The sequence below is a fragment of the Ovis aries genome, chromosome 2 (assembly GCF_016772045.2).
Source record: "Ovis aries strain OAR_USU_Benz2616 breed Rambouillet chromosome 2, ARS-UI_Ramb_v3.0, whole genome shotgun sequence".
In the NCBI taxonomy this organism is placed as follows: domain Eukaryota; kingdom Metazoa; phylum Chordata; class Mammalia; order Artiodactyla; family Bovidae; genus Ovis; species Ovis aries.
In genome coordinates, this window is record NC_056055.1 from 157,940,564 (window position 1) to 157,961,007 (window position 20,444).

The following is a 20,444-nucleotide window of genomic DNA, read 5'->3' on the forward strand; positions in this document are numbered from 1 at the left end:
GCCAAGGGGTAATGATGCTTTTAAGCCTCTCCCTTTTGTTAAAATTAGGTCAGATGAAGTAGGATTTCTTTCTTTTTTTTCTTTTCAGACTGCTGAGCGGAAATTAGGCTATTTTTTTTACTTCTTAGATTTTCAGCTGGATTTATTTCTTTGAAATTGCATAATTATGTTAATTCCCTAAAGACCATCTTTGAAGATTAGATTTTAGAATGGCCCACGTGAATTTCTTCTCAACCCGTTACCAATGATACCTTCACGTCATACTTAGTAAACAAAATAAAATAAAGCAACCATATCTTCTTTTTTTTTCTCTTAAACTCACACTTACCTGTTCTAGTTCTCTTGGAATATTCAAACTTACTAGACATTCTTTAAAATGTAGCCTTGATGACACTAAAAGTGTTTTCTTTGAAGCCCTGCCTCTTTTTCCAGTGTTGAAAGAACAAAATGTTTGGCCTGAAGCCACAGAATGATTCAAGCACATTTTTTCCCACTTATACATAAGGGCAAACTTGAGAATTTATTGTTCAAAGGAAAACTATAAAGTATAAGAGTATTTGACTCTCTAGTTACAAAACAAACATTTCTAGAAATTTTTAAGAACAAATGCCCTCCCTTGGGATTTCATCTCAAATACATTAAATTTATTCTTGTCCATTTAGCTTTTCCTTGTAAAAAGTTGCAACATGAGAGAATGCGAATTGTCACACATTAATAATCCACATTAAAAACATTCAATTACATCCTTCTCAAACTCTAAAAGTTATTTAAAAATTATTACTAATTAAGAATTAAATTCTTGTAATGGTTCACAGGTAAAAGACTGAAAACTGCTGGTAGAGATGACTTAATGCAGTGGTTCTCAAGCTGTGTGCCCATTGGAATACCTATATTCTAACTTCTGTGTATGTCTGTCTTGCCACAGAAACTGAACAGTGGGTATTTTGCCAATTCATAAAGAAATTATTATAATTTGATCAGTTTTGTCCTTTTGACTCATCAATCCCTGGTTCTTGCTACCCCTCTGTCTGCTAGCAATTGCCAGCAATCAACAAAATGAATAGAGAGCAAATAGTATTAACAGAGATATTCAGAAACAATGGATGATCCTTAGTTTAGCACTGTTAGAATACAGGTACCTGCTCATGGTGGTCGTGTTGTTATTATATCATATTCTCTGCTGGTAAAATTGATCCTAATTCAAATTTGCAGTTAAATAAACAGACATTTTTGGGAATTTCATGAAAAGAACAAATGCTAAGCAAATTCAAGCAGATTTCAGAGTTACTAACTTAATGAGTAAAATTTGAAGGAGTTAAACCTGCTGAAAGTAAAATTTCAATTTCAACAAATAACTTGCACACTGTGTAAGTAAGAAAAGAAAGCGATCTTTAAAAAAAATTTTTTTTTATTTAAGGCTGAACATACTAGTTTTTGTTCTGTATCCAAAAGTAGTCTTCTTTTCATCACAATATTGTAAAAGCAATTATCCTCCAATTAAAATTAATTTTAAAAAAACAAAAGTAGTCTTCCTTTGATGGAAATATTAATATATTTTTAGAGTGAAAGTGAGCACTGTGTCTAAAAGTTACTACTTCCTTCCTCAGAACCTCTATCGCCAGGCCATGGAAGAAGCCAAGAAAGAAGGATATGACTTAAGAAGTGACGCCATTCCTATCGTGGCTGCCAAGGCCTCCCGGGAGATTGCGAGTGATGTAAGAGCTGATCACGTGCTTACCTCTGTTACCAACAGCCCAGCCACCTGCATAGGGAATCACACTCTTGGAACACAGCTGAGTCTCTAGTTATCACCCAACTGCCTTCATTACATAGTCAAATAAATTGAGGCTTTGAGACAGTCAGCCACCTGTGCGAGTTTCACAGAGATACAGTGGGTTGTGGTTCCTCTGATGCTCTTTTGGTCCTTGCTTAGTAAGACGGAGTACCTTGAGCAAAGTTAAGTGGGCATATGTTGAGCTACTCATAAAATCTCATGAGCTCTCCTCAGGCTACACTCAAGGCAAAGATGCCAGGAAAGAAACAGCTTTAACTGAGTTCTTCCCCTTGACTTGAGAAAGGACATAAAATAGCAAAAATGTTAAATATTTCTTTGCTGTGGGGTCCACAAAAATCAATATTCCTTTACCCTAAAAATGAATATGTGAGGTTCCTGTACAACTTAAATATTAATCCAAGAGTAGCAAAATTGTCCGTTTTGGTAGGTTTTTCTTTTAAATCATAATAAAATTGAATAACCATTTACCACTTTCAGTATATAGTCCATAAGTATATTCACACTGTTGTGCAACAGACTTTCAAAACTTTTTCATTTTGCAAAACTGAAACGCTATGCTCATTACCAACAAGAATTGCCCATTTTAAAACTACTCCTTGCCAATTATTATGCAGAATGCCTTAAAAGAAGAAAATTAATGAGCCATTATAAACACATCCCTCCAATATGTTCTCAGTTTGGTCTGCCCACATGACTGACTTCTGAGAAACTGCTGTCACTATAACTGAAGCTCATTCTTTCAATGTTCACTTTTCTATCACATGTTTTTGTGGTTAAGACATACATTTGCTAGCATAATATAAATGAATCACTGTGGAGTTAGTTATTCTGTGGAGGTGAAATGAGTACCACATCTTCTTTTTTAAGAGAAAGCATGCCCCAACGTGGAGCATCACAGTAGCTGGTTTGATGAAACTCCCCAGAAGTCCTGAGGATTTTGTAGAAAAGCGTCACCACAGAGAGAGCAGCAGGGGCCAGCCCTTGATGCTTTCTCCTTGTTTACTGGGTTCTCTCTTTCAGTACAAATACAAAGAAGCTTATCGTAAGCAGTTGGGTCACCATATTGGTGCCCGAGCGATACATGATGACCCCAAGATGATGTGGTCTGTCCACGTTGCCAAAATGCAGAGTGACCGTGAGTACAAGAAAGATTTTGAAAAATACAAGACCAGGTTCAGCAGTCCAGTGGACATGCTTGGTATTGTTTTGGCCAAGAAATGTCAGACTTTGGTTAGTGATGTGGACTATAAACATCCTCTGCATGAGTGGACCTGCCTGCCCGACCAGAATGACATCATCCATGCTCGGAAAGCTTATGACCTCCAGAGTGATGTGAGTATTCCCGATGCTGCTTCTGGATCCTAGTGTTAATAATAATAGTGCAATAATAATACTGGGCTTCCCAGGTGGTGCAGTGGTAAAGAATCTGCTTGCTAATGCAGGAGACACAGGAGACGCAAGTTTGCTCCCTAGGTCGGGAAGATCCCCTAGAGGAGGAAATGGAAACCCACTCCAGTATTCTTGCCTGGGAAATTCCATGGGCAGAGGAGCTACAGTCTATAGAGTCACAAAGAGTTGGACATGACTGAGTGACTGAGCACACTAATAATACAGTTAGCATGCCCTATTGAGAGTAAAAGAAAGCCAGTAATTAGGAAATGTATATTCTCTCTATAGTACCCCATTACATACCTTATATTTTGTGATTTTGAAGATGAAAATAAAAGTAAGAGTTTATTAAAAATTTCCCATGAGGGAAAAAAAGTGTAGGTATGTGTAGTGATGGATCTTAACTTGACATGCTGAGATGATCATTTTGTAATATACACACATGTTGAATCATGATCTCATGTACCTAAAACTGATATAGGTCAATTATATTTCAATTAAAATGCACATCAAGAGTGTGATATGCAAAACTTAACATTGCTGTGTGTTGAAACTCATGACCATAATTGAATTTCAACTCTTTTCCTTAAAAAAAGAAAGGTAAGAATTTTTGTTACTGCAGGGCTTTCAGTGTTGGTCTAAGTATATGGTCTTTTGAGGGGCTATTAGAACACCTTTTTCAAAGCTAAAGAAACTCTGCTCTTAAGTGAACATCTTTTAATACCCTCAAGGGCAGGACAGTGTCTTTACTTTTTAGAAAGATCTTTTGTTGTTCCTAGTACAATCCTCTATGCCAAGCAATGCTTAGGAAAAATGTACTCAGGAGTCAATAAGGCTTATGAATGAGTGATTAATTGAGATGGCAGCTTTACCTGTTCAGTGCTTTTTGTGTTTCTCTCACAGTATGATCCATTTTGTGACTCTGAATCTGAAAAAACTAATTATTATCATAACTGTGTTACTTGTTGCTTGATTTGCAGAATTTATATAAGTCAGACCTTGAATGGTTGAAAGGCATTGGCTGGGTTCCAATTGGCTCCTTCGACGTAGTTAAAGCCAAGCGGGCCGGAGAGATACTGAGTGACAACATCTACCGCCAGCGTCCAGATACACTGAAATTTACCAGCGTAACTGATTCCCCAGAGCAGGTGCTGGCAAAGAACAATGCTATAAACATGAGTAAGGTGAGTCTTCACTCCTCAGCATCAAGTATAGGAATTTACCATAGAACAAAGTAAGAATTCTGACACGTTACTACTTTTTAAAGATTCCTGTAGGATTTATACCTTTAAAAGTGATTTTCCCATTATAACACCATACTTAGTAATACTTCAGGATATTAAGCTGTTAAAAATACCATGTGCTGCAAGTATTTCACAATTACAGGTATTAAAAACTGCAACCCAATCCTACATTTTAGCACTGTTAAAAAAAGTTTTCATCAGAAAGAATAAAAACTGAGTCAATGAAATAGTAAGCTAAATTTTTTTGGAAATAGTAATTTATCTACTTGAAAAGTAGGAATTTATGCAACTTTGTTAGTTTTATTTCTACTTTGTACAAAGGAGAGATAACTGGCACATAATCAAAAAAATGTGAACTCCAAAATAATTTTTCTCATCTTTTTTTTTTTCATAGCGCTTATATACTGAAGCCTGGGACAATGACAAGAAAACAATCCATGTCATGCCTGATACACCAGAAATCATGCTAGCCAAGCTCAACCGAATCAACTACAGTGATGTGAGTAACCTACAGATCTTATCATGAAGAGAGAGGCAAAAACTGTAACAGTTTCCTTGGTGAAATGTTTTAACCAGTTTACTGTATACACTGCAAGCCAATATTGTCACTAAAACAGATAGTTCTCCTTTGATTCAAGAAATAATTTTCTTGATTCAATTTTGGGCTTTGTGGTGGGTCCACAAAGTAGACCAGCCTTTTATGAAGATGACATCATGGAATGAAATGCTTATGGAGAAGTATCCCAAAAGGGATTATACTACTAAAGCCTTATACACCCCTAAGGGCAGTCTGGTCATCCAGTCATTAATTTATCCAGTAACTGTTTAGCAGGTCGACACTGGGTTTAGGACACAGTGAGCTGCTGTACTGTGCTTTCTTTTGCTGCTTCATTGTGTTCTGGTTACCGTTTAATGTTATTTGCAAGCATTTTCCTATGTATCTTTCAGAACCAACATTTTCATTAGAGTGGTGATTTTGAAACCCAAATCTACAGATGGATCATAGTCTGTGATGATAATCCATGGCAAAAATGGAAAAAAACAAGAACAACACATTGAGTTGTCAAATGCAAATATATTCAATTTAGAAACAACCATTCTTGTTTTTCTCCTTCTTTGTCATTAAGATGGCCTTTCTTTTATATTAAAATTGTGATAATAAACCGTTGGGATTTTTTTTACATGTGCTTGTTTGGCAAAAGAGAATTTTAGCAACCAGATACTGATTCCTCCCTAAAAACTTTTGTGATTTGCTAATCAATAAAATATCAAAGTTTAAACCATGTCCCTTAAAATCCTTGAAACGTAGTTTTCTACAAACCCATACTAATACTTAACTTTGTGGATCTGTTTCTGTAGTTTAAATGAGGACAGATAAAGCTTAATAATAAATAGCTTCATTTTTTTTTAACAAAAGGAGCACTGATGGATTAATTCTCTTTTCTACAGAAACTCTATAAACTTGCTTTGGAAGAGTCCAAGAAGGAAGGTTATGACTTGCGTTTGGATGCCATTCCAATCCAAGCAGCCAAGGCATCAAGAGAGATTGCTAGTGATGTAAGTTGATATTTTTGGAAGATGCATTTCTTACTCAAAGATGTTTACAAATGGCAGCTTTTACAGCTTTTTTTGCCAGAAATTTAGCCTGAAAGTCCCAGTCTCCTTTAATGATTCCCCCATGTACAAAGTTGCAAATGAAAAAGAAAACAAAAGATACTATGTTCAATACACATTAATCTGCAAAGATGGAGTTACACTCTTTAAAAACAAGTATTTTATGACCACTAAAAATGGGCTCCTATTTCCCCACCCAGGTTCTTTTTTTTAAAATTTATTTATTTTTACTGTACAATATTGTATTGGTCCTGCCACACATCAACATGAATCTGCCACGGGCATACGCATGTTCCCCATCCTGAACCCCCCTCCCTCCCCGTACCATCCCTCCAGGTCATCCCAGTGCACCAGCCCCAAGCATCCTGTATTGAACCTGGACTGGTGATTTCGTTTCTATTTTTGAGCCTCAGAAGTTGAGCAGGTGATAACCCAGATGTTTGTAACAAAGAAAAAACGTTTTTGTTAAAGACATTGATAGCACATGTAAATCAGCTAATGTGAGTGTGAACTCTTTCCTACTACTGTCCATTTATTCTCACACTAAGAGAAAATGTTAATTATCGGTTCATTTTAGAATTTTCTTTAATCCTTTGTTGACCAAGATGCTCATAACTGGACACAAGAGCAAGTTGAGAAGAAAGCAAAGCTCTTACTCAGCACCCACTTTTCTCTCCTTTCTAGTCCTTCACATCTCATGAGAAACATCTCCTGAGGGTGTCCAGTACGCTCATGCTGTACCAGGGCTCCTTAGGATTCAAATCCGGACTTTCCTTCTGGAAGTGTCTCAGACCTTAGACATACGGTTCATTTCTTCCTTTATCAAAACTGTTTCAGGCTACTAAGCTGGAGAAGCCCACACTATGACCATCTCATGGTAAAATGGACTATAAAGTGTTATTTTTGAGTAAACTTTTAAAAAAAATAGAGTGTTAACCCAAGGCATTTACTTTCTCGTGGTTAAAAGTTCAATGACCTCGACAGGCAAATAAAAGAGGTATTTCCTGATGTAACTTTCTAAGCACAGCTCATATGCTCGACTGTGGAATTTACTATAAATTCTAATTACAAGGAAAGTATTCTACAACATTCATAATATCAAAACTTTTTTCAGAAAAAGTCACATCTTTAAGTAGATTCTCTTTTAAATTGCACAAAATATTTTTGCCTTACTTGTTAAGCAAATGTAAGTGAGACAGGATCGTTTAGTTGACGGGAAAAATATTAGGCATCAGAAGCTCTCCGTTTCAGTCTTAGCCCTGCCACCTGCTTAGGGTGTGACCTTAAACAAATCACTTGACTCGTGGAGACTTTAGTTTCTGTTTTATAAAATTGAGTTGATATAATATTAATCTTTTTCCCTCACATTAGTGGTGGGGAAAATCAAAAGAAATAATACATCTATGAAACTATGAACTATGATATAAATAAGATGTCCCTATCATTAGACTTATATCTCTATTCTTTTCTTCAGTACAAGTACAAGGAAGGCTACCGCAAACAGCTTGGCCACCACATTGGGGCCCGAAATATTAAGGATGATCCTAAGATGATGTGGTCCATCCATGCAACCAAGCTCCAGAGTGACCGGGAGTACAAGAAAGACTTTGAGAAGTGGAAGACCAAGTTCAGCAGCCCAGTGGACATGATGGGTTTGGTTCAGGCCAAGAAGTGCCAGATCCTTGTAAGCGACATAGACTACAAGAATCTGCTTCACGAGTGGATCTGTCTGCCTGATCAGAATGACGTCATTCAGGCTCGGAAGGCTTATGACCTTCAGAGTGATGTGAGTGGATTTGCTACTCTTCAGCAAGGTTTCAAGAAGGGATTCTAACTTTTTCGTGTGCCATGAAATCTTTTGGCAGTCTTGTGAAACCTGCGGAAAACTTCTCAGGACAATATCATGAAAAGCATAAAATTATATACATTGGTTTCAGAAGAAAACAATCAAATTGGAAAATGGTTATCAAAAGTATTAAACTAAGGAAGGGAAAGGATAAATTAGAAGCTGGGGACTAACAGATACACTCTACATAAAATAGATGAACAGCAAGGCCATACTATATAGCACAAGGAGCTATATTATCTCATAATAACCGAAAATGGAAAAGAGTCTAAAAAAGAATATATATATATATATATATATATATATATTCAGTTATATAACTGAATCACTGCTGTATACCTGAAACTAACACAACATTATAAATCAACTATACTTCAGTTTTTAAAAATTGAAAATAAAATTAGAGTATCAGGGGAAAAAACTAAATCTGTGAGGTACTAATATATATATAGGCTTTTTACTGAAGTGGATTGTGTATTATATGTTACAGGTGCACAATACCATGGTTCACAATTTTAAAACATGCTCCATTTATAGTTATTGTAAAATGTTGGCTTTATTCCTAACATTGTACAATATACCCTTGTAGCTAATTTTATGCATTAAAGTTTATAGATTGTCCTTGGGACTCAAATACTACCTTATTGGTATAGTAGCTCCTTGTTTTCTTGATCAGGCTCTGATAAGTAGTCACTTTTGAGAGAATGATAAAAGAAGTGGCATTTAAAAAAATAGTTTCCCAAAAAGCCATAAAAATAAAAAGAACTGTAACTGTTGCTTATAAGAAAAATTCTTCATCAGCCAATTATTTAAATTTAAAAAAGAAATGTGAAAGCAGGACAAAATACATTTTTTTGCTTGAACTACAACACAAGAAAGGAGATGAGGATAAGCTAAATAAAAGTAAAAATATATATGCTCCTTGGTTTAGAAGCATGAGTATAGAATCATGTGAAAAATGACCCCTTTTTTGTTGTCCCCAGAAAACACATTGATTCAACATGCAGTAGTGTTCATCCTTTCTTTATGTTGCACAAAGGCTGCGAAGGCCACTGCTCAAAGAGATAGGAAGAAATTGTATTCTAACAGAAAATTATTCCCATACAGACAGGTATAGGCAATCAAATCAGAGAATAAACACTTTGTATTGGGAGGCAGGCAGAAATTTTCTTAAGGTGGTTTTGTATCAATGAAATCACGTACTATTGGAGACTTTATAGGTCTTTAAAACAGCAGGAATTGACTACCTTCAGGGACAAAGTGTTGAACTCGATGTTCTACACCAAAGTAAAGCAGTGCTGTGTCTTTTCAGAAATTTACACAAGTGAGATGCAAAATTACACACCATCTGTCTATGCTAAATCATAAGACAGATGCTAAATCATGAAACATCAGGTTGTGGAGGTAATTTCTACAAATATTTGACATTATTTCATTTTCAGGCTATTTACAAGGCTGATCTTGAGTGGCTAAGAGGCATTGGGTGGGTGCCCATTGGCTCTGTGGGGGTTGAGAATGTGAAGAGAGCCGGAGAAATCCTGAGTGAAAGGAAGTACCGCCAGCCTGCAGTCCAGCTCAAGTTCACAAGCATTACAGACACCCCAGAGATTGTTCTGGCAAAGAATAATGCCCTGAACATGAGCAAGGTGAGTCTTCAGCTGTGGCCAGTTGCCTGAGTCATACCTTCCTTATCCTGGGCTCGTAAAGTGAGAAATATCCTGGAGGGTTTCCAGAGAAAGGAGAGGTAGGTGATGGGCCTGATTCTGATGCAGGCCTTCAACAAAGCTCGAATCCTAGCTGGACCTGCATGCTCTTCTTAACCCTGACCCCATGTTTCTGTGTGCATGGGGAAGCATGGCCTAAAACAAGTTCTCTGGGGGTAAAGCACACATTCTTCTGAGCAGTGACCTGGAGACGTCCACAAATGCAATACTTTTCTCTGCACATTCTCCTCAGCAGAGCTGACTCAAGCCATTGGTGTCTCTTTATCCATCTTGTAAAAAACATACAGCTGTTTCACATTTTGTTCAGAAGTCTGAGAAACGCTGTGCATGGCAGTGTCAGTGCATGCCTCAAATTAGTTGCTTGTGGAAATCCCACTTTGGAAAGTGAGCTGTTACTGCTGCTTTCAGTTTTAATACACAAAATAGATGATTGCTTCTTTCCTCCAGAATTCTGGCAGTCTGCTTATTGATATTGGGCTAATTTCTTCATCCAGTAGGTAGGCCCTTAATATGAACATCTGAAGTTGAATTGAACTTTTCTGAATTCTCCCACACCTCCCTGAATGTCTTCCAAATATCAGGGCAATGAAACTGTGTGCTCAGTGCAGAGTACGAAATTGGCTCTCAGATAGCAAACTGCAAAGTTTGGGGTATTAAAACTCCAGAAAGCCTGTTCTATACCATACTCATCAACAGAGCACCCACCATGAAAATAACAATAGGAAACATCATAAAATTTGTTGAGTTCCTTCCATGACTCTGGCACTATACATATGTTATGGTTAATCTCCAAAAAAAAAATTCAGTAAAGTTAAATACCAATTTCACCTCAGCTAAAAGAAAGAGACAAGCAAAAAGTTTTTTAAAAAACTTTAATTAGGTATGATTATCCTCCCCCCTCAAAAAAATGACAAGTGTGAGGCCTTACGTACCTTTCTCAAGATCACTCAGCTTAGACATAGAGGAACTGGGTTTGACCTTGGGATTGTGTCTGAAATCTAGGGATTTCTACTATATCATAGTTCTATAGCCAAGCTCCATCCTTGAAGGTTCTGTGAGTAAGCCTGAGAGTCACAGAATAAAAAGAATTAATCATTGAGATTGTGATGTTGTTTTCCATTGGCTATAAAACTGTTATGTGTCTGTTTAAACATGGCCATGACTTTCTCTCTCCCCTTTTTCTTCCCTCACCTCCAAATAAACTTTAAAAGGTTATCTTATAGCTAAATGAAATAAATTTGATAATAACTGCAAGGTATTGGCTTTAACAAAGAGGTTTACCTTACTTCCCCCCTAGCATTTATATACGGAAGCCTGGGATGCTGACAAAACCTCCATCCATGTGATGCCAGACACCCCGGAAATCTTGCTGGCCAAGAGCAATTCTGCCAATATCAGCCATGTAAGAGATTTCCTCATTGTTGTTTCAGCCTTTAGAACAAGTTAAAATCCTGTTACCACCTTCCTTACTAGAACTGGCCTACTAACTTTCTACAACACCTTTCTTTTTCTGTTGTATATTATTCTCCACCTAGAAACTTTACACCAAGGGATGGGATGAATCAAAGATGAAGGACTATGATCTGAGAGCTGATGCTATTTCCATCAAAAGCGCCAAGGCCTCAAGGGACATTGCCAGTGACGTAAGTGCTGTCTGTCTAACCGCCTTGGGCTCACCTTGCTGAGCAACTGTAGTGCAGCTGGTGGGCCACACTTGGTAACTGCTTCCTCTTGTTGTTTCCTTTTGCTGTCCCAGAGAAGAAAAACACATTTTGAAATTGTAGTCACAGTTGCTGCATAAAAAGTTTTCAGCAGTGAAGATATATGATTATAGTTACCTTTATGATAGCACAAAACATTAGTTTAAAATTGTTCAGAGATATCGAAATATTTGCAATGTAAAACTCTTGTCCATTTCTTGTGGGTTTCCATTATTGTCTGTGATTGCCAGCATGCATATTGTATTAAAGTCGGGCTTCTAAACCTATATGTCTCATGTTTTAGTACAAATACAAAGAAGCATATGAGAAACAAAAAGGCCACCACATTGGAGCCCGGAGTGTTGAAGACGACCCTAAGATTATGTGTGCCATGAATGCAGGGAAGATTCAAAGTGAAAGGGAGTACAAGAAGGAGTTCCAGAAGTGGAAAACCAAGTTCAGTAGCCCAGTGGACATGTTAGGCATCTTGCAGGCCAAGAAATGTCAGATTCTGGTCAGTGACATTGATTATCGAAATTACCTGCATCACTGGACATGCTTACCTGATCAAAACGACATTATCCAAGCCAGGAAGGCCTATGACCTGCAGAGTGATGTAAGTAATGTGAACTTCGGGAAAGGCGGAATGGGAGGGCATAGATTTGTTAATTGTAGACAGTGCCTCTGTGGAGTGACCCATGAGTTGTTCACTGCACCACCTCAGGGGGCACCATTCACATTGTTAAAACCTCTGTTTAGGAGTTACATTATGGGAATCAAAGAATCTTAGATAAAGAACTCTGCTTAGGTCATATCCTTTTTCCCTAGCCTAGATTCCAGATTATTTTTTTTTACATCCTTTGTACTGTCTGGCAATGAAAATATATTTTAGATTAACATAAATTATCTGAATATTAAAACAAATAACTGCCACTATTGTACTATATCCAAAACACTGAACAGAGTTTCCTTGGGTCAGTTATTATGGGATTAAAATGGAATGAGATTCAACAAAATATCTTTAAATTTTTTCAGTTATATGATTTCTTTGTAATATTGAATCATCATTAAATTTAGCAATATTACCATTTTATTCCTATTCATGCCTAGCATAAAAAATTATTCTTTAACATGGATTTCCCTGGTTGAAACTCTGTGCTACCAGTGCAGACAAAGGTTTGATCCACTGGTTGGGGAAGATCCACATGCCATGTGGCTAAATGAATGAATAAATAAAGCCCTTATTTTGAAAAAAATTATTTTCTTATGGATATTGAAAATTGAAAAATTACTCTGGATATTGAAACCCCTGAGTCATGTAAAATCTCAGGTCCTACTTTTTTTAGAACCACCATCTCTTGTGCTTATGAACCCCTCAACCCCATGAACTTACTTTTCAATTCAGGGATCCTGTGTCTAACACTTGGAACAATTTTTGTATCTAATGTCTCTGTAGAATGTGTACAAATCAGACCTGGAGTGGCTGCGTGGCATCGGCTGGATGCCAGAAGACTCAGTGGAAATGAACAGGGTGAAGAATGCTCAAGACCTGATCAATGAAAAACGCTACAGGACACGCCCAGAAGCCTTGACATTTACTTCCATTGTCGACACACCAGATGTCGTCCTGGCAAAAGCCAATTCTCTGCAAATGAGTGAGGTAGGAACCATCGTACTTTCAGGCTGTCCTCTTGTGGGGCTTTCTCTTCGGAAGATGCCACCCCAGTGGAGCAAATGGATTGTGTCTCTGCAAAGACCTAAAGTGATGGGAGCAACTCTAAGAGTCTCTTGGTTAGTTTAGTGAAGGCACGTGCCAAGTAGAGCTGTGACAAACGCCAGTGTGCCTGTCCGCTATCTCACACACAAATTTGGAAGCACTACCATGAAAACTGTCACTATGCGACACTGCAGGAAAGCAAATACCTGTTACAAAACGTATGGCATAATGCTCCACATTAAACGGTAGAATACTGCATTAGTCAGGGTCCTCCAGAGAAACAGGGCTAAATGGGATGGACGAGACAGAAGTTTATTTTATGGAATTAACTCACATGATTGTGGAGGCTGGCATGGCCAAAGTTTGCAAGATAGGCCAACTGGCTGGAGACCCAGGAAGACAGGTCCAAGGCAGTTGGCTGGCAGGATTACCCTTGCCCAGGGGAGGTCAGTCTTTTTTTCTCTTAAAGCCTTCATCTGATGGGATGAAGCCCCCCACCTCCCATATCACAGAGGGTAATCTACTTTACCCAAAATCTGCTGGAATGAATGTTAATCTGTTCTAAAAAATACCTTCACAGAAACAGCTAGAGTAATATTTGACCAAATACCTGGGTACTGCGGCCTAGTCAAGTTGATACAAAAAACTAACCATTGCAAATATAGCACAAAACATTTTTCCAGGTTAAATAGTTGTGAAGGCTTAAGTTTCAACTATCTATCACTGTATTAAAATATTTTCCTTCTCTCCACAGAAACTGTATCAAGAAGCCTGGAATAAAGATAAAACCAACATAAGCATTCCTTCTGACACACCACTCATACTGCAGGCTCAAATCAATGCCATGCAAATCAGCAATGTAAGAGGCATAATATGGAGTATAAAGGTCTTTGAAGGACAGTATCTGTCAGCATATGGAATGTGTTGTAATGGACAAATTATCCACCTTAGAAGTGTTTATAGCTTGGGGTGCCAGATACTTTCTATTTAGCTACCATTCCCAAGGCAATACGAATGGAAATTCTCCTTCAAACATTAGTTTAGATACACTTCTGGGTCCCTGCACTGTGAGAGTTGGGATACCTGAATCTTATTGCTGTCCTCCTTTCAACCTGGAAGTCATTGTCCTACATCCAATGCCCATAGCTCAGTTTCATCATATGCTAATTGAAAATAATGAAATCCCTAGTAAGTGCCTCTTACACAAGGAAGTATAAGAGGTAACAGTCTCTATTGTATTTATAGGTTTTGGATTAATCCAGAACTTTCTTGTTCGACATTTCAAGGCCATAAGAAAAACCAAAACTTTTAAATATGTGGAGAGTGCAGGATAGGTACGTCACATCCCTTTAGCAGAGTCCTTTGAAAAGTCAAAGGGCAGCATTAGGAAGAAAATCTTACCCAGTCTTATATGGTAGCTGGATGAAGGTTTTCTAGGTTCACGGTGGATTCTTAGTTCCCATGTGGAAGGGGATAGTTTCACATTGTACTACCTTGTGATGGATGCAAATAATACAAGCAATAGTAGCTTTAGATGTTTAGCTTTAAATTAGAATCACAAGTACCCTGTGCTCCATAAAATAAATAGGCAATTTGAAAGAAGCAGAAGTGACTGTTTTTTCTTAAGCTGCCATCATGTACAGTGTGCTTTATGATTCATAGTATAACTACTTTGAGTCTGTCTACTGATTTTCAATTCTTATAAGCAAACTTGTGTTTTCCCTCGACAGAAACTCTACCAGAAAGACTGGGATGAAGCCAAGCAGAAAGGCTATGACCTGAGAGCAGATGCCATCGAAATCACGCATGCTAAAGCCTCCAGAGAAATTGCCAGCGAGGTACCACTCCTTCTAGTTCCCTGCGGGTTTTCTGCTCTATACAACAAATTGGGAAAGCATTTTTCAGGAATTTTGCTTTGGTTTGATTTGCTTTTTAAATTTTTGTGCTAAAAACTCTATTTTAAAATATTAAAATGGGATGAAAAACACTAAGGTAAACATAGGTGAAGTCTATGTGTAAATCACTTCTAAGTTGTTTATCAGTAGAAGTGAAATACCGTGAAGAATCTATACAAAATTCTCGGGAACAATTTAGGAGCCAGTACAGTGTGATTTTTAATCCTCCACATTTTTTATGACATTCTCCATAAACACAAATCAAAGGTGAAAGTTTCATATTAGACTTAAGACTGAAATCACATTTTATATATAAGATCTTATGCTGGAGGCATATGTATAATGTTCTGAATAACTAGTTGAAGTTCATTTAACAGTAATTAAAAAATTTACCAGCAGTCAAATCAATTATCCTACCAAGGCCCAGCTCTAAATCTTTAAGCCACCTTCATTCCTTTTCTTCAAATTCTTTATTTTTTATCTTATGTATCCAGCTGTCTCTTCCTTCTTATTTCTTATTTTTATCTCTAAAACCATAGTCAATCCACAGTATCTGCTGTATTCCTAGTTTCTCTTTCTCCCCATGTTGTCCAAATGTTCCTGTGTTACCCAAATATAGGAAAGAGAAGCTGTCTTACTCTGGCCCTAAGACACTTAGAGTGGAGACTCTTGTCCACAGGCCTTTTGTTGTCATCTTCTGATTTGAACCATCAACCTTGTTTTCCATTCCTAAAACATGCACCTTTTTGTCTGTCTCCAAAACCACACATATGACTTTTTCCTACCTCAGCTACCTTCGGTATTCTTGGGGACCATTTGACCTAATTTCCACTTGCCAGGCAACCTTGGGAATAATGATTGCCACCCCACTGTGCCTTATTTTTCCCATTTGAAATATGTGATAATACTAATATCAGCATCATAGAGATGTTATGAGGATTAAATGAGGTTATAATTGCATCTATTCAACTATTTTTACCTAAAGAACTCAGCAGTTTCATATGAATTGATCTAATACTTTGAAGCACTCATAATAGTGTCTGACATATAGTGATTGCTCAGTAACTGTTAGCTATTATTTTTTTATTAATCTTGTCCACCATACTATATCCCTCCTGACTTGCTCATGTCTTCAATGAAAGTGTCTAAAATAGCCCTGTCTTATTTCCTTAAAGTGAATTGAAATATATAATGACTGCCCATGTTGAGCTAATTCACACTAAGGCTAAAAAATATTCCAAAAGCATTTAATGAAAAGTCCTCTTCATACATTATTTTCATATGTCTTTTTATCTGTTTTTTCATAACTGTAGTACAAATACAAAGAAGGTTACCGTAAGCAACTGGGCCACCATGTGGGTTTCCGCACCCTGCAAGATGACCCCAAATTGGTATGGTCTATCCATGCTGCCAAGATTCAGAGTGACCTAGAATACAAGAAAGCTTATGAGAAGTCTAAAGGAATTCACAGTATACCGCTGGACATGATGTCCATCGTTCAGGCCAAGAAGTGCCAGGCCCTGGTTAGCGACGTTGATTATCGCAATTACCTGCACCAGTGGATTTGTCTGCCAGATCAGAATGATGTGATCCAGGCGAAGAAAGCCTACGAACTGCAGAGCGATGTGCGTATCCTGTCTCCAGACTCCTGGTAGATGTGTGTCTGTGTGTCTAATCACAGTGTATTCCCTAAGGATGTAATTTAACTACTGATCTTAATAGAAGCTAACATAGTCGGTATATTTCCATGGAGTTTTTTGGAACATTTTATATCATATAGACGATCCCTTCTTTTAGAAGGCCTTATTCATCAAGATGAAAATCACTCTTATTCTATGTAATTAGGTAGAAAATTTCAATCTCAGTTGTCCTGATCCATTGCATTTGCATGATCAGGTATCTAAATGTCAGAAACAGATGTAAGCATAAGAAAATGTTGGATTTCAAGTTTATTTGACACATGTAGGAAAAATGTGTAAATATATGTTTATATATTTATATATATATTTAAATAATTTTAGAGAAAGAGGAGAAGTGTACAGTGATGTAAGTATGTATTTTATTTATCATTATACATGTGGTACAGTGGTAAAGAATCTGCCTGCCAACACAGGAGATACAAAAGACGCAGGTTCAGTCCCTGGGTCAGGAACATCCCCTGGAGGAGAAAATGGCAATCCACTCTAGTATTCTTTCCTGGAAAATACCATGGACAGAAGAACCTGGCGGGTTACTGTCCATGGAGTTGCAAAGAATTGGACACAACCAAGCAACTGAGCACATACCTGCTTCTAAGGACCTTTTTATCTCAGATTCCTGCAGATGTTATCCCCAGTGGCACGTCAAAGGCAGCCTTCAAGTAGTGAGCACAGAAGCTCAGTCTTCCGTAAAAAAAAAAATTACGTGTCATTGCAATCTCTCATTCCACAAGTGCTAGTTGCCAGCCCTGCTCCAGTTCCTATATGATCCTCTAAACTTCTTGCATAGGTGTGTGCCAGAGATGTAACACTCAAATGTTAACATCTGACGTAGATCCTTGAGTTTTCTGGCACTGGCACCCAGCTGGTTTAAGTAGAGGTCGTGTGTGGTTTGCTGGCATCGTACTCTAGTACATGAATGGACTCTGCTGAGCTCTGTGGTCCTCTCCTTCTTATAGAACCTGTACAAATCAGACCTGGAATGGCTGAAGGGTATTGGATGGTTGCCAGAGGGTTCCGTGGAAGTGAGGAGAGTAAAGAATGCCCAGAATCTCCTGAATGAAAGGTTGTATCGCACAAGGCCTGAGGCTCTCAAATTCACCAGCATTGTTGACACCCCCGAAGTTATTCTGGCAAAGATCAATTCCGTACAGATCAGTGAGGTAAGTCAATTGATGATATGTTTAGACAGATTGAATAAGTCTCAATAAAAATTATAATTGTGAACTTTATTTTCTAATTTTCTTTGTTATGGCTTCTTAGATTCACCCATCATTTAAAAATGGACATTTAATTTTCAAATACATGGCTTTTTAAAAAGCGTCTTTGATATTAATTTCTCATTTTGACATTAATTTCTCATTTAAATGCTTTCTTCTCTGCAATCACCGTCTGTGTTTTTTTCAGCCTTTTAGCTGTGTTGATGCTTTCAATGGCTAAGCCAAAGATCTCTCTTGATAAATGTCACATTGCACTTGAAAATATGTGGGTTATTTACAGATACCTTTTGATATTGATTCCTAATATAATTCCTCAGTGATAAGGGAACAGACTCTGTATGGTTTTAATACCTTTAGTCCATGAAATTTTTGCATGTTATTTTATGTCCCTGGATATGTTTCAAGTGTCTCCTGGTTTATTGTCTATGAGAACTAGAATAGAACTTGTATCCTACTATTGTGTGAAAATTGTATAAATCTTAATATTGTAGAATTGGTTCATAGTGCTTTTCAGGTCTGCTATATCCTTCTACTTTTCTGTATATTCATTTTGTTAATTTTTGAGAGTTTGATATTGAAACTCCAATTGAAAATCTTCATTTATCTACTTAAGAACTAACATATTGTATAATAGAACTATATGTAACTTTGTTCTGTATCTTCCCAGTCTCCTGTAAATGTATCATACTGTCATAATTCAAAAAAGAGAAAAGAAAAAATTGTAATTGTGAACTTTAAATTGCTAACACCAAGATTAGAATCTTGAATCTTGAACATACATGTATCCAGATAGAATCTCATATAACCAATCAATAACAGCATCCACACTTCATTTGCCTAGATAACTCTTTGGTCAGTATAAGTGTGGTAGGCATTTTCATGCTCCATACACTCTGATGTATACTTTGAACACATTTTGAAACCCGGCCTGTGTATAGGTCCACCAGTTAATACCATGATCACAAAATTGCCACCTTTTTATTGCTATTCAATGGTGAAATAAGTTGAAAGTCCAGAGGCTGCTCTAATATTAGACATTATGATAGTTATTTGGGCCAAGAAAGCCAGGACTCAATTAGAAATGTGGATTATCACAGTTACCTCAAATGAGGGCTTATCTGCCAGATAATTACATGTGAATAAATAAAGGATGATAAGTTCATGTTTCTGTTTCATTTTACATTTATAACACACATGAATGTGTTCTTGTTGAAGTCACTTTTGGCACCTTTTGAATAAAAACACAGATGAAAACAAAACGCGATTTACATTTATATCTGAACACATCCAAAGAGAAACTTTCATCATACAGATAGTTTTACTCATGTGGTAATTGGCTTATTTACTAATCAACGATCCTTTGTTTTCATTTTTACCAGCCATTGTATCGTGAGGCCTGGGAGAGAGAGAAGGCGAACGTGAATGTGCCAGCTGACACTCCCTTGATGCTGCAGTCCAAGATCAACGCCATACAGATCAGCAACGTAAGGCCCTGCACACCCGCTTCACACCACGCTCTCTGCCTCACCAGCCCTCTCGGTAGTGCGCTCCAGAGAGCGCTTAGCAATAGGCATTTCATTAACACTCCTTTTACTTCTAGTCTTTAGTGGTAAGTGTGCACACACACCTGAGACTGTGTTTATAATATGTCTTTGTCTTTTTTAGTAGGAAAAATGTAGTTTACACCAAACACATGACATCAAAACATAGATATGCATGTATAGTAATATTTAGTTTTCTTTTTTAGTGGCCTATCATTGATTTTTCCTTTTAAAAGCCAAACTATGTACACATAATTTTTCTCATTTTCATATATGTTGTCTTTTAAATTATCTTCTTTAAAAAAAAAAGATTTGGGAAGAGAATTTTACTAAATGTCATTAAAATGTACTAGAATTTAAGTTCAGTATGAAACCTGTCTATCCGTCTCAAGGGAAAGTCAATTTTTCAGTGTAAATGTTAAGGTGTATTCTTGAACACATCAGTAGTGCTGACTCAGTAGCCCCCTCTTCAGATTGACTGTGTCATTGCAATCCCCATTTGCAGAAAAAGTATCAGCAAGCTTGGGAAGATGTCAAGATGACCGGCTATGACCTGAGAGCAGACGCCATTGGGATCCAGCATGCCAAGGCTTCCAGGGACATTGCCAGTGATGTGAGAGCCCCTATTTGCTTGGCCTTAACAAACACTAATTCACAGACAGACAGAGAGATAAAGCTGTACTAATCTTTAACATAATTCCCCAGGAATTATATTTAAGTAGAATGAAGGGCATTGTTACTAATGTCTTGCTTTAAAATTCCAAATTCAAGAACAACTTTGACGACTGACTTCTCTGCTTATTTCCACACTTCATATATTTAAGCACAGATATGGATTTTCTTTTCAATATCTTATCAGTATCAGTTAATGTTTAAACTCTTGTGGGCACAAAGAATTCTACTGTTTCTTGAAGTGCAGCATGCCTAGGTGGTTCCTGGGATAATTTTATGTAGTACATGGACTAGCATTTTTAAAACAGTTACATTTGTTTTAATGTGTGCTAGAAAAACACTGATTTTGCCCACTTAGATAGGATTATAAATTTTAAAATAAAAATTGTA

General features: G+C 37.2%; 1 protein-coding gene across 49 annotated transcripts in view; it reads left to right on the forward strand.

Annotated features, from left to right (window-relative positions):
* The window catches only part of NEB (nebulin), a 202,814-nt gene that overhangs the window by 97,525 nt on the left and 84,845 nt on the right, over window positions 1-20,444 (forward strand). For all 49 annotated transcript variants that reach the window (XM_060409928.1, XM_012137496.4, XM_042243869.1 and 46 more), the window contains exons 72-88: window positions 1,608-1,715; window positions 2,816-3,127; window positions 4,165-4,368; window positions 4,823-4,927; window positions 5,878-5,985; window positions 7,517-7,828; window positions 9,331-9,534; window positions 10,910-11,014; window positions 11,148-11,255; window positions 11,617-11,928; window positions 12,769-12,972; window positions 13,784-13,888; window positions 14,760-14,867; window positions 16,238-16,549; window positions 17,581-17,784; window positions 19,221-19,325; window positions 19,888-19,995. In XM_060409928.1, coding sequence (XP_060265911.1) covers window positions 1,608-1,715; window positions 2,816-3,127; window positions 4,165-4,368; window positions 4,823-4,927; window positions 5,878-5,985; window positions 7,517-7,828; window positions 9,331-9,534; window positions 10,910-11,014; window positions 11,148-11,255; window positions 11,617-11,928; window positions 12,769-12,972; window positions 13,784-13,888; window positions 14,760-14,867; window positions 16,238-16,549; window positions 17,581-17,784; window positions 19,221-19,325; window positions 19,888-19,995 — 3,024 coding nt within the window. The remainder of the gene's footprint in view (window positions 1-1,607; window positions 1,716-2,815; window positions 3,128-4,164; window positions 4,369-4,822; window positions 4,928-5,877; window positions 5,986-7,516; window positions 7,829-9,330; window positions 9,535-10,909; window positions 11,015-11,147; window positions 11,256-11,616; window positions 11,929-12,768; window positions 12,973-13,783; window positions 13,889-14,759; window positions 14,868-16,237; window positions 16,550-17,580; window positions 17,785-19,220; window positions 19,326-19,887; window positions 19,996-20,444) is intronic.